This window comes from Rhinoderma darwinii, chromosome 4 (genome assembly GCF_050947455.1).
Source record: "Rhinoderma darwinii isolate aRhiDar2 chromosome 4, aRhiDar2.hap1, whole genome shotgun sequence".
Taxonomy (NCBI): domain Eukaryota; kingdom Metazoa; phylum Chordata; class Amphibia; order Anura; family Rhinodermatidae; genus Rhinoderma; species Rhinoderma darwinii.
The window spans coordinates 179,933,530-179,948,060 of NC_134690.1; the positions used below are offsets into that span (position 1 = coordinate 179,933,530).

Here is a 14,531-nt window from a genome sequence, read left to right on the forward strand (position 1 = left end):
TAAACATTTGTTTTCTTACAGCGTCTCAAATGTCACACACATTTGATTTTTCATCACTGAAACCATCACTTGGAAATAGTCCTTCCCTAATGACAGAGCCTACACACGGTATGTTATAATGCTGTGACAATATAAAGAGGGTATAATGCCGTCACAATGCCCATACAAACCTTGGAGTGATCCTATTTCTAATGAGCTCAATCACTAGACCTTTGTGTACACGTAACTTGGACTTTTCGATAAAGCTAGACGTTAGCCAATGAATTAGAGAAGATTTATCAATTGGTACAAAGTAAAACTGAAATTGTTGCCCATAGCAACAAATCAAATTACACCTTTTATTTCTCAGAGGCCCTTTGAAAAATTAATGCAGCAACCTGATTGGTTGCCATGAGCAACTTCTCCACTTTTCAGTTGCACTAGTTTTGATTATTCTCACCTAATATAATTTTTTCCCGCTTCTATCATGTATTAAATACTAATATACCGTTTCCATTTTAAGCTTCTATATGGATCGCAAGGAGCATATAAAATAAAAAGTATGAATTTTGTTTGTTTAGAGAAGTACATGAAGAGAGCCCAGAAGTGGTGATGTACATCACATATGTGAAACGGTAGAATTCATTGGCACAGGATACTAGTTTATTAGCTTGAGTTCCTGAAATTGCCAATGCATGATTTATCCGCACATATGCACCTGCATAGTCGACTAACATCACAGCTTGAACTTAGATCATAATTTCAGTAATATTACCTGTGAGAAGGGTTTACGTGGAAGACGTGAAGTGTAGCGCTTTGTGTGGGAAGATTCAAAAATCACCCAAGCTGCAAGTTTGAGGAACTGAAAATACTAGGTTGACCCCAACAGTGATTGGTAATTGAGGTGGTGGGTTAGATTAGTGACTGCAATTGACAGTTTCAGTCATGGCAGTTGTAATATACGAAACAAGATGATTCTGTAGCTGCATGACCTTTGGGGACTTTAACAATGTAGAGCGATTAAAAGCCATAAATTGTTGTTTTGCTTTTGACTAGCTTGAATTTTTTTTTTAAATCTGTTCTCCATAAAATGTGAAACCTATTATACAGCAAGTAATAACTAGTGTTCGAACTACTATGTATAAGAAATAAGGAGAAGTATACTAGGTAAAGATATGAAACAGCAGGAAGGGGTTGTCCAGTTCCAAATGATTGATTTCCTATCTTCAGGATAGGCCATCAATACCTGATCGGTTGAAGTCCTACTCCTGGCACCCCCGCCAATCAGCTGTTTTGAAGTGAATGCGAGGAGGCTGTAATACTGTGAACCGCCACTACATGTGTCGACTATTCACCGTGTGAGCAATAAAGGGGAAGCCTCACTACTTTGAGCGCTGCAGCCATTTCAATAAAGCTGATCAGGGTGGGTGTTGGGAGTAGGACCCCGACCGATCAGATATTGATGGCCTGTCTTGAGGATGGGTCATCAATTTTATGGGACTGGAAAACCCCTTCAATAGAATTGGATACTAAAGTGATGTTTCTCTAATAGTTTTATTAAAGGATTATTATATCGGTTTTGTGTTAAATCCAGGATGAACAAATGGATTTAGACTTTATAAACCTGGTAGACTTCTCCAGGAACAAAGCTGACATTCTAGTGGCCAGGCAATAAGAACATTCATAGTAATCAACAGTAACAAAAAATAGTCTCCATTATTAGATTTCTAGATTCATAGTCTGTTACCAATTGGGTACTTGGGGGATTTTTTTTTTATTTGGAATTATTTAAAAGGAGTTTCAGTGAAGATTTGTGTGACATGTCAATGCCCTTTTCTGAGACGTTTTAATTGGTATTCTGTTTTCGGTTCTTTCAGAGAATGACACCAGCTCTCTTAACACTAGCTATGATGAACTTTTCGAAAGTGTCTTGAAGGGAGGTAGTGTTCCTAGCACTCCAAGCAATGACCAGATCCATGTAGTTAAGGAAGTCCCTGTTTGTTCCATTTTTTCAAAGTCTGATTTGTCACCACGAAAAACTAAAGAAGTCAAATCCAGTCCTGATAGAGTGAAGAGGCAATCACGAACTCAAGCCAAGTGCCTTAAATCGAATCGGTTCAAGCTTACAAATGAAAATGTTAGTGCATCATTTTTTACGATGAATGAAACCCCGGTTGTGGATTTTACATCTATGGCAAATAAAGCTGGCTCGAAACTCAGTCTTGATGATGTAGAGAGGGAAACTACAAACTTTGCTGTACAATTTTCACATGAGGACCAGCCGTCCAATAAAATAGAGAATGATGTTCCTAGTACAACTGACAATGACAGTGGAAGTGATGCGTTTTCTGAGACGCCCCCTGATAAAGACAGAATCTCAGGCTTGGACTATTCATCTATGGCAAATAGACTTATTGCATTGTGTAAAGAAAAGGAACAGTCTAAGAAAACAGGTCAGTGCAGCTTAAAATCTGACAATCCAATTAACTCTGCTAAAAGTAAAGCTGTGAAAGTGGAGGCCAAATCACATGCATCATCGGGCAATACACACTCCGATGACGCTTTTTCTAGTTTTGAAGATTTTTTTACTTCCTCAGATTTAAATAATTACCAAAGCAAACTGGGTAGATTTTCACTAACTGTTGAACCCAGAAGGTCACCCAGCCCCCCTACACTTACCTCAAATTCTAAAAACTTCCACAAACGAAGAAGATCTGTGGGTGTGGCTCTGCAGGAAAAATGCACAGTGAAAAAGAGGAAAACCATACATTCTGTAACTCCTTCTGTTTCAAGCCCATTAGAAAGCTCAGTGTCTTATAAAAATCATACAAGTTCTAGAAAATCTGTGGCATCAACTAGAAAGGAATCTCCAGTTGCTAGTAGATCTGAAACAAGTATCTGTCTAGAGAAATCTGAAGTAGCTGGGAATGATGATAAGATACAGACGTTCTCTAGAGCAACGGGTTTTCAGGCGAATGGGTTGAAGAACACGGTAACAGCGGCAACATGTAACAAAATGCAAGATGTAGCTGGTGATCAAGAGACCTTGCATCTGAGAGATGACATACAGCATGGAAAACAGACGAAACTATCCCTGCCAAGTACGTGAGCCTTATAATCACCATCTTTTAATAGGCAAATGTATTAAGTCCCATCTGCTCTGAACTCTTAAGCATGGCTTAGATTATGACCTGATTACACATAATAGGCAGGTTGTGTAATTGGTTGGCATTGTGAATGTTTCCGTTGCAGTTTCCCTTTGTTTCCGCTTCGTAAAGTTTCCGTTTCCTTTCACGGAAACCATAAAATAGTCGACTACGCTACTGTTTTGGTGAAAAAAAAATTGGAAACTTTACGGAACAGAAATAAACGGAAACGAACTGTAATAGAAGCATTACCATTGAAATCAATGGTAATGCAAACGGAAGCTATAGTATCCGTTTGGCATTCCATTCATCGGTTCACCTGATTGAAAGGTTAAACGGAAATCAAACTCTGATGTGAACAGGCTCTTCAAGTATTTTGTAAGAAACCACGACCGGTTTCACATTACATTTTGTGACTCATAATATGTGTCCTTATAGTCCTAATTGTTTCTTTTTCTATTTATTATTTTTGCCATAGTCTTGTTGAGTACCCTAATTTAGACAATTGACAATGAGATGAACAAGGATGTATACATAATTATTTTTTTTATACAACATTCTAGATTACTCAAACATTTTTAGACCTTTTGTCTATATGAGTATAGTTGCCATGTGCAGCCATAGTCCTCAGTCAGCCTGGCAGCGCTCTCACATGTGACGGAGGTGAAATGTTGGACTACCTGTCATTACAACTGACACCATGCTCTAACTGCTTGGATCAAAAATAACTCCTCTCCTAGCTGTTTAACCACTTAGATGCCACAGTCAATAGCGACACCAGCATCTAACTTGTTAGAGGGGGACGGCCACCTCTGACAGCCCCCCTCCGTGCGTAGAGCGATGGCAAGGTGCCGATTTTTGTCATGGCAGCCTGGAAGCCCAATGAAGGCCTCTTGGTCTGCCAGCTTTGTGCTTCTCTTAAGCCGTGACAGGGCTTTATAGGAGATGGTAAAAAAACACAATATACTGCAATATGTCTAACCATTGCTGGTTCAAATCCCCTAGGGAAACTAATAAAGTAAAATATGGTAGTAGTTGTTCTTTCATTCTACCCCACAAAATAATTTTTCAAAGTTTCCTAGAAGTTATATAGTACATTAAACTGTGCCATTAAAAACTAACACCCGTCCCGCAAAAATATAAAAGCCGCCATGCGGCTATGTTGATGGAAAAATTAAATGAAGTTATGGCTCTTGAAAGGCGAAGAGGGAAAATAAAAATAAGCCTGGTCAAGAAAGGGTTAAAAATACTGGCTTGTATGTTCATATCCATGCTCGGAGGCAAATTTGATTTAAAATAAGATTTTCATGTAAATGTAGCAGATGCAATTTATATAGTATTTAATTAATTTAAGTTCATTATTTCCCCTCTGAAGAATTTAATCCACATTTTGTAATGACTGGGTAGGGAGACAGACAGGTGAGCCCTAATCTACCCGCCACTCAGTCCCTGCCTACTTGCACGGCCCGTCCTAGGCGATGGCGTACAACTGGGTGACGGTCCCTACGCTCAATATGTGCACGACAGAGAAACAGACAAGGGTACACAGAAGCTAAGGGAAATGGGGCTGTTGCCCACTGAAACACCGTGAGCAACCGGCGTAGTGAACGAGCCGAGTCAAACCAGGAGTGTACGAGGTACCAAACGCAGAGCAGGAGCGTAGTCAGTAAAGCCAGGGTCAAAATGAAGCAAGGTCAATAATAGCAGGAGCCAGGAAACAGGACAGAATCACAGGCAAAGACAAGCAGGAAATGAAGGTATACATAGACTGAGGGCGGGAGCTAGAACTGTCTGGCAAGGCTGTGATAGGTTCTCCCACTCCTAAGCCTACCAGCCTGAGTGGTAACAGATCGAGTCACTCAATCATTCTGCATCTGCTCCTAAGTCTGATAAACCACGGGCGTCGACACAGAAGCTGTGTCTGGCAGATCCTTTACACCTTTAATTTGGTATGCAGCAAAATATAATTCACATTTGAAAAACATGCTACACACACTACCACTGGGAATAATCCCAGAATTATATATTATACACTTTGTCAACACGGATTAGACAGTGTTAGTCTGTGTACACACCCCCAACTAGTAACACCCAATTGTCAATTTATTCATAAATTTGTTGGAGGAAAAACGGTGGAACGGCACTACGTAGAGTTCTAAGAAATTCTGCTCCAGAATCCTTATTTTATATGGAATACAAGTTTTTACTAAGACTGACCTGTCCTTTTTAATGTTGAAAACTTCTATAATTAGTACAGTGAAATACTCGGATACCTCCTTAATTGTATGGTCTTAGCCAATAAAAAAAAAACAATATCATTTTGTAAAGTTATTGCTTGTGTTAACAGAATTTTTTAATTTTTTTATTACGATACATTTTTTTTTTCTGATTATTGCTATTAAATAATGATGTCTTAAGACTTAAAAAAACCAAAGCTTTAAAAAAATATGTCCCGGTTTATTTTTTTATTTTTTTTACTGGTGTGAAGTGTTCAGTATCATGAAAAATCATAAATTGTGAAATTTTGTAACTGGATGTCCAGTTTTTGCAGGGCCATGAAGCAATTCAGAAAAGCTAAACATCGATTAAAAATAAATTGAATTACATTGTGTTTTCTTCAGAGTGTTTTTTCGCATTGGTTGCGATTTGTGTTGTCCTCTTGCATGATAACAAAACTTAGTCAATTCAAGTGACCGCACTTCCTGTTGTCAATTTTACAAAAACAGCCACCAAAGCAAAACAGAAAAATGCCAATATCTTTGACTAAAAATTGATGTGATGGCCAAATGTGGGTAATCGCTCTTAATCTTCTTTACCCATCTCGTACCGTTCATTTACAGCGTTAGCGAGTGGTAGTTACCGTCCAATACCATAAATGTATGGTGCGGGGTCAGGGACTGTTACTTATAGCTGGTAACGGCTGGGATCTAAGCTATACACAGATCCCAGACATTTAACCCTTTAGATGCCGTGGCCAATAGCGACCGCGACACCCAAGTGATTTTACAGAAAGAGGCGATTCCCTCTGTCATTGGCGCCCCGCGATGCATTTTTGGCATAACAATGAGTTGCCATGGCAGCCGGAGGCCAAACATACGACCCCAGGTCTGCCATGAACGTGAGTCTGTTAGGTCATTCCAAACTCATACCTGAATAGTCTGTTTGTCCGTAAATCCCCACCATAATACATTGCAATAGATAAATAATACAAAAAATATTGCAGAGTATTATAGAAGCACTCAAACGATTGTATGGTCAAATCCCAAAGTAGAACTACAAATAAGTTTATAGAAAAAACGTAAATAAAAAATAAAAAAATCCAACAGAGAAATAAAACGCCTTTTCAGGTTTTTTTTCGTTGATTTTTTTTTTCTCCCTGGCATCCAAAAGTCAGGCCTATTTTTCTGTTGACCGATCCCTATGAGGCCTTTTAAAAAAAAAAAAATAGTTGTAGTTTAATGTCCCCATTACAATACAATATAATATAATGAAAGAATACCTAGTGTAGACACATCAATATCCAAGAAAGAAATAACTAATAGCATATGAGTATGTACCATACACTTTTTAAAGATACCACAAAAACAAGTTGGCCGTCAAGACCTAAAATATACACACAATTTAAAAAGAATCAATAGTGTGGTGGTGGGTAGGGGACCACCGTCCATATAATGCCATTTATGTTGAAAAATTAAAGCATGGTACAGCAGATATATACTACAAGGGAAGACAAGTTTGTGTGTGTGTGTGTATATATATATATATATATATATACACACATCGTAAATTACTATAAATGAGTGCACTTCCACAAGAGAAAATGAAGGCCCAAAATCAGGGCCCTAAACCAAGTACCAACCCATGTGCTGCATACTGTCCCACTAACCCACACAGCCACCACACTAGAAACTCCAGTGCACGTTTTTCCGTCAGTTTTTCCAAGGGGCAACGAGTGGTTAGGTAGCTCTTTAATAGGTGGAATGTTGGGTGGAGATTTCCTCAGAAATCCAATCGGATCATTACAAATAAAATTTGCTAGAGTTCCACAGGTGTTGTCATGTTATACACACCTGAAAATAGAACCAATGAAGCCTGTCCATGACTGATGCTGCCACCACGACCCACCCACATCTTGGCATCAGGAAGACTAGGACTGCGCATGTGTATGCGAGCCCACGTCACCACGTAGCGCTGAGAGAACATATTGGTAAACAATAGTTATAATTTAACCCCTTCAGGACTGAGCCTGTTTTGGCCTTCAGGACGAAGCCGATTTTTCAAATCTGACATGTCACTTTATGTGGTAATCACTCCGGAATGCTTTTACCTATCCAAACGATTCTGAGAGTGTTTTCTCGTGACATATTGTACTTTATGTTAGTGAAAAAATTTGGTTGATAAATTCAATATTTATTTGTAAAAAACACCAAGATTTGGAGAAAATGTGCAAAAATTAGCATTTTTCTACATTTACATGTATCTGCTTGTAAAACAGATAGTAATACCACACAAAATAGTTACTAGTTAACATCCCCCATATGTCTACTTTTAGTTTGGCATCGTTTTTTGAACATTCTTATCTTTCTAGGACGTTACAAGGCTTAGAACTTTAGCAGCAATTTCTCATATTTTCAAGAAAATTACAAAAGGCAATTTTTACAAGGACCAGTTCAGTTCTGAAGTGTCTTTGAGGGCCTTATATATTAGAAAGTCCCCATAAATCACCCCATTTTGAAAACTGCACCCCTCAAAGTATTCAAAACAGCATTCAGAAAGTGTTTTAACCCTTTAGGCGTTTCACAGGAATTAAAGCAAAGTAGAGGTGAAAGTTACAAATGTCATATTTTTTTTTTCAAAATTCATTTGTGATACATTTTTTTCTATACCACAGGTTTTACCCGAGAAATGTAAGTTATTATTTATTGCCCAGATTCTGAAGTTTTTCGAAATATCCCACATGTGGCCCTAGTGCGCTAATTTACTGAAATACAGGCCTCAGAAGCAAAGGAGCACCTAGTGGATTATGGGGCCCTTTTTTTTTTTTTAGCATATATTTTAGGTACCATGTCAGGTTTGAAGAGGTCTTGTGGGGCCAAAACAATAAAGACCCCCAAAAGTGACCTCATTTTGGAAACTACACCCCTCAGGGAATTTATCTAGAGGTATAGTTAGCATTTTGCTAAATTTATTTGAATTCGTATGTGAAGATGAAAATCTACTTTTTTTTTCTGAAAAAACGTAGAAATTTTACATTTTTTCAAGGAATAAAAGAGAAAAAGCACCCCAACATATATGTAAAGCAATTTCTCACAATTATAGCAATACCCCATATGTGGTAATAAACTGCTGTTTTGCTGGAATAGTTTTCAGTGCCGTGTCGCGTTTGAAATGCACTGGAGGGAACAAAATAGTGGAAACTCCCGGAAAGTGACCCCATTTTGGAAACTACACTCATCAATGAATTTTTCTAGGGGTAAAGTTAGTATTTTGACCCCACAGTTGTTTTGCTGAATTCATTGGAATTATTCTGTAAAGGTAAAAATCTACTTTTTTTTTCTGAAAAAAGGTAGCCATTTTTAATTTTTACAAGGAATAAAGGAGAAAAAGCACCCCAACATTTGTAAAACAATTTCTCCCGATTTACGGAAATATGCCATATGTGGTAATAAACTGCTGTTTGGACCCACAGCAAGGTTTAGAAGGGAAGGAGCGCTATTTGGCTTTTGGAGCTAAAATTTAGCTGAAATGGTTTTTGGGTGCCATGTCGCATTTGCAAAGCCCCTGAGCGGCCAAAACAATGGAAACCCCCCAAAAGTGGAAATTACACCACTTAAAGAATCTATCTAGTGATATAGTGGGAATTTAGACCCCACAAGTCTTTTGTTGAATTTATTAGAATTAGGTCATGAAAATGAATATCAAAATTTCTTCCACTAAAATGTTGCATTTTTTCCATTTCACAAAGGATAAAGAGGGAAAAATCTGCCCAACATTTGTAAAGCAATTTCTACCGAGTACGGCAATACCCCACGTGTGGTCATAAATGGTTTTACAGTAGAAAGTAATTAACCCTTTCTGGACTGATCCATTTGTTTTCTTCTCCTTTTTAGTTTTTTTTTTCTCCCCTCGTTCCAAGAGCCACAACTCTTTTTTTATTTTTCAGTCAATAGAGCGGTATGAGGGCTCATTTATTGAGGGACGAGCGGTCGTTTTTATTGGTACCATTCTTTTGGTACATACAACTTTTTGAGCACTTTTTATTACATTTTTAGGTAGAGCCAAGGTGACCAAAAAACAGCGATTTTTGCCATTTTAAATTCTTTATTTTTCACGTGACGCTCCATACATCACCCCCCACACTAAGACATGCTATGTCGTGGTGCGCGAAGGGGTTAATGTGCAGCGGATGGTGCAGAGTGAAAATTAAAATTTTCCACTCATATGCCATTTTAGTGCACTACATGTTATGCCCAGTTTGTGCCACTGAAGACAAATACCTCATAAAATATTAACCAGGTTCTCCCGGGTATGGCGATGCCATATCTGTGGACGTAAACTGGTATTTAGGCACGCTGCAGGGCTCAGAAGGGAGGGAGCACCATTTGGCTTTTGGGGAGCAGATGTAGCTTGGTAGTTCTGTTTGGGGTTTTACTGGTGTTTCAGTTTATAAAGCGGGGGCATATGTTATCTGTGCGGGGTACATCAGGGTATATATAATAAGAGGGTATAATAATGCAGTAAATAAATAATAATCCGCAGATATGTGGCCGATGTCGCACTGATAAATGGCGCCCGATCTTATCTGCTTTTGGAACACTCTGCACATTTTGCATCGCCATATTCTGAGAGCCAGAATTTTTTTATTTTTTCATTTTTTCTTCACCGGAGCCATGTGAGGGTTTATTCGTTGTGGGACAATCTGTAGTTTTCATTGGTACCATTTTGGGATACCAGAAATTTTTTTGATCACGTTTTATTCAATTTTTTGGCAAGCAAGGTGACCAAAAACACTCAATTCTGTCAATTTTTTTATTGTGGTTTTTTTTTTTATGGCCTTCACCCTGGGCTATAAATGACCATTTTACTTTATTCTGCGGGTTGATAAGATTACGGCGATACCATTTGTATATAATTTTTTTTTTATGTTTTGCCGCGTTTGTGCAATAAAATCACTTATTTATAAAATAAATTATTTTTTGTGTCACCATATTCTGAGAGCGATAACTTTTTTATTTTTCAGTCAAAGTGGTGTAAGGGCTTGCTTTTTTGCGGGACGGGTTGTAGTTTATATTGGTACCATTTTGGCGTACATGCGACTTTTTAATCACTTTTTAGTGTATATTTTGGGAGGGTACACGTAGTGTAATGTGTTCTGTCATTGTGACGTAACTGTCACACTGACAGGAAGCATCGGAGGACCGGCCGGAGGCTGCTCCTCCGAGGCTTCCATACATGGCAACCCGGAGGCCATTTTCTGGCCTCTGGTTACCGTGATAAGGATTGCCAGCCCCCGCAAATGCATGTGGGGGGCTGCCGATCCGCTGTATGGGTTAATTGCTGATTTCAGCGGCGACAGGCCACTGATCGGCAATGGGGACTCCCTGCACAGTTAACCGGCGCTGCGGTGTAGCGCCGCGCGGCGCTTAACTGTTAAAGCGCGGACGTAACTGCACGCCCAGGTGCGCGAAGTTACTGCTCACCTGGACATGCATTTACGCCATGGTGCGGGAAGGGGTTAATATATATCTCAAATTAGATTTATGAAGCCTGCCTGCGGCTTTCTACAAATTCGTTTGGAAAGTTATTCATCCTCTGATAACGTGCACATGGCCTTATATTTAGCTGTGTTGGAGTGCTGTGTTCAATTGTGTTTGGAATATATATATATATATATATATATATATATATATATATATATATATATATATTATTTTATGTCATATGCTGAGACCCATCATTTTTTTTTTTCTTTTTCTGTCGATTTGAGTGGTGTGAGGGCTTATTTATTTCAGCGTGAGCTGTAGTTTTTACTGGTACCATTTTCGGGTATATAAGACTTTCTGATCACTTTTTTTTTTTTTTCTTTTAGGAAGCAAGGTGACCAGAAAACAGCAATTCTGTCGTGATTTATTTTCTTTCCTACAGCATATATCCGGCGGGTTAAATAAGGTGTTCAGTATTTTATGGACGCGGCAATAGCAATTTTTTACATAACTTTAAAAAGAAAAATGGGAGAAAGGGTTTCTTTTTTTTTTTTGTATATTATAAAAAATGTGAACAGTGTTTTTTTTTTTTTTTTTTTTTTACTTTTTAGTCCCCTTAGGGGACTTGAACAAGCGATTGTTTCATCACTGGTACAATACACTGCAATACCTAGTAGTCAGAAGCCCCGTTTAACAGAAGGTCTGCACTATCACCATTTTTTTTTTATCATTGGGCAGATATCTGGCCTGTGTTTATTTCATTCATGTTACACCAGGTTTACCATGTAACTTGACGGGCCATTTATGTACATTATTATTGTGGTTTATGCACTGGCTGCAACGCACAGCAGGTTCTCATTTACAGTATTAATCTATATATGTGCTGTTGTCATGCTGTGCAACTATATGTATACTGTTTGTACAATATTACATTACTGACTGCTGTGTATTTTCTCTGTGTGGAGTTTCCTCCAGTTTTAAAATTGCAATTTATATTTACGCATTACTATGTAGCATCTGTTCGTTTTGTAGTTCCATATCTATATAGTTACAGATGTAGTCTTTGTTAATATTATCCAGAAACTAGCAGATCACTTCTTTTTGATCATATAATTATCTGCATTTACACAGTTCCATATTTTGGTTTTATAATACCTACGTATTGCAGTGTATTGTTCTATTTACCAGTTCCTTAATAGGAGCAGAAAGATGTCGGACCAAGGGACCTTAATGGTTGCCATGACAACAGTCGGCAACCCATGATCATATCGTGTGTGGGGGGGGGGGAGGTGATGAGCTAACTGAGGGGGTGGCCCCCCTCATTCTAACGCCTTAGATGTCGCGATTTGCTATTGACTGTGGCATCTTCGTGGATTAACGGCCGTGATCAAAGTTTTCCGTATTGCAGTGTGGTGTCTGCTGTAACATACAGACGATAGCTAATGAGTATGGTGCAGGCTCAGCCTCCTTTTGGCGGCTGTGACTTTGCTGCAAGACATGTCGCCAAGGGGCTAAAAAAAAGTTTTTGTTGTACAAAAGTACTAAATAAAATAGAAAAGTTAAAGTTTAGTATTGATGTAATCGTAAAAATGGTGAATGCCATAAAAACAAAAAAATAACCAAAAATAAAAAAAAAATGGTAGAAATGCTGTGCCAAAAATTGTGCCATTTGAAAAAAAAAAAAAATACTTATCCCGTTTAAAAACAAGCCCTCACATAGCTGCATTGTCGGAAAAATTAAAACACGGTGTCCGAAATGCGGAGATGAAAAAAATAGATGAAAATGGCAGCCTCCGGCTGAAATCGCTCATCGCGTATTTGTTGCAGATTTTGGTGAAGATTTTTGAGCCAAACTCAGAAGTGAAGGCACAAGCAGTTCAAGCTCTTCCTTTTATATTGTCACTTTTCTTTTTTTTTAAACCACTTCTGGCTATGACTCGGAAACCTGCAGCAAGTATGTGATGTGTGAATCCAGCCTTAAGTCTGAAAATAGCTGCCTGCTTAAAGGGGTTGTACACTACCGGACAACTGATGACTTCTCCACCGGATAGGTCATCAGTACATGATCTGTGGGGGTTCGACACCCGGACGCCGCACCGTTAAGCCGCTCCGGCTGCCTACAAACACCGGACGTACATGCTGGAAGCAGTTGGCTCCGGCCACTGAATAGCGGCCAAGCCTCAGTACTGTAGCTCTGCTCCTATTCAAGTGAGTAGGAGCAGAGCTGCAGCACGGCCGCTATGCTATGCACGGAGCCAACTACTTCAGGCTCCGTACATCTCATAATGGGCCATAACATCTGGTGCCCGGAGGTAGCCGGAGGGGCTGATTGCTGCGGCTGGTGTCTGACCCACACCGATACTATACCGATGACCTATCTGGTGGATAGGTCATCAGTTGTTCAGTAGTGGACAATCCCTTTAAGGAGTTAAGGATCGCATGGTTGTAGGGCTGGACATATCTCTAAATCCCTAGATATTTACTGCTAGTGTGATTTCTACTGAAGTCTAATGGTGATATTTCATACTTTCTGATGTCTGCTGAAGTGACACAGTTGTTTAATAAATTGCGTATAACAAAAATGTTCTTAAGAAAAATCAAAAAATATTAGTTTTGAGTGCTAGTATTGCAACGTTGTGCTGCACCATTACCAACCTGTTTTGCCGCAGGTAAAAAAAACGATAATACACAATCGGTTTATGTTAGAAATAAGCGGTGTGTGAAGATCACAAACATAACCCTTCTTGACATTTGATGTAACTGTTATTGCCGGGAAAGGAAAGAATGAAGCGGACTCACGGGCTGAGCACGCGCTATACTCAGCGGGTGTCTACTGTACAATACGGCTAAATTTCATGTAGCTGTCATGTTTACAAGTGCCGGTGATCGGTGCTAGTTTTCTCCTTTCACAAGGAGCTATGTATGGGGACGATCGCTCATTACTACGATCGCTGGTACCTATAATTTCACTTTGGCAGCACGTCTCCCTGTTTACACAGAGAGATGTGCTGCTGAAAACTAAAACGAAAATATTTTAGACTTCAGAAAAGATGCAATCAGCCGATGAACGAGCTTTCAACTTATGATCATTGCCCTGTTAACACAGGGCAATGATCGGGAACAAGCGTTCTGTGGACGCTCATTTGCCCGATCATTAGCCCGTGTAATAGGACCTTAATAAAGGGGTTCCATATATCCCCAGTAGTACATATAGACAGGGGTTGTCCAGTTTGATTAGCGATATGTGTTTGCAAACAGAATTAAAGGGAGTCTGGCACCAGTCCCACTCCCCACTCAAACTGCTTATACTTCTGGTCAGGTCTTGAGAAAAGCAGTGTCCACATACCTGTACTACATGTCTTGTTTCCTTCTAAACACTCAAACACCGCATTTATTCATCCGTGTGTTGTATGCTAGCTAGGCACAGGAGTCCCCTGGACCAGGAAGTGTCCTGCATTTTACTCCATTTCCCCTGTATCAACCTGCACAGCTTCCCCCAGAGAACTGCCTATAATTGGGAGTTCCAGCAGCCGTTGGCTATAAGCTGATCGCCGGGTTGGCTTGTTTTAGAGAAGGTGTTTTAACTAAAAAAAATGTCCATATTCCTTTTTACATTTATTTAACACCGTACACTAAAAATGAGAAAATCATGTTTGGCTGCTCATATACAATAGAGAAACTGAGCAACCTGGATTGGCAGTGC

General features: G+C 39.2%; 1 protein-coding gene across 2 annotated transcripts in view; it reads left to right on the forward strand.

Annotated features, from left to right (window-relative positions):
- The window catches only part of MCPH1 (microcephalin 1), a 335,857-nt gene that overhangs the window by 10,290 nt on the left and 311,036 nt on the right, over nt 1–14,531 (forward strand). For both annotated transcript variants that reach the window (XM_075861941.1, XM_075861942.1), the window contains exons 7-8: nt 22–108; nt 1,857–3,080. In XM_075861941.1, the coding sequence (XP_075718056.1) occupies nt 22–108; nt 1,857–3,080 (1,311 nt within the window). The remainder of the gene's footprint in view (nt 1–21; nt 109–1,856; nt 3,081–14,531) is intronic.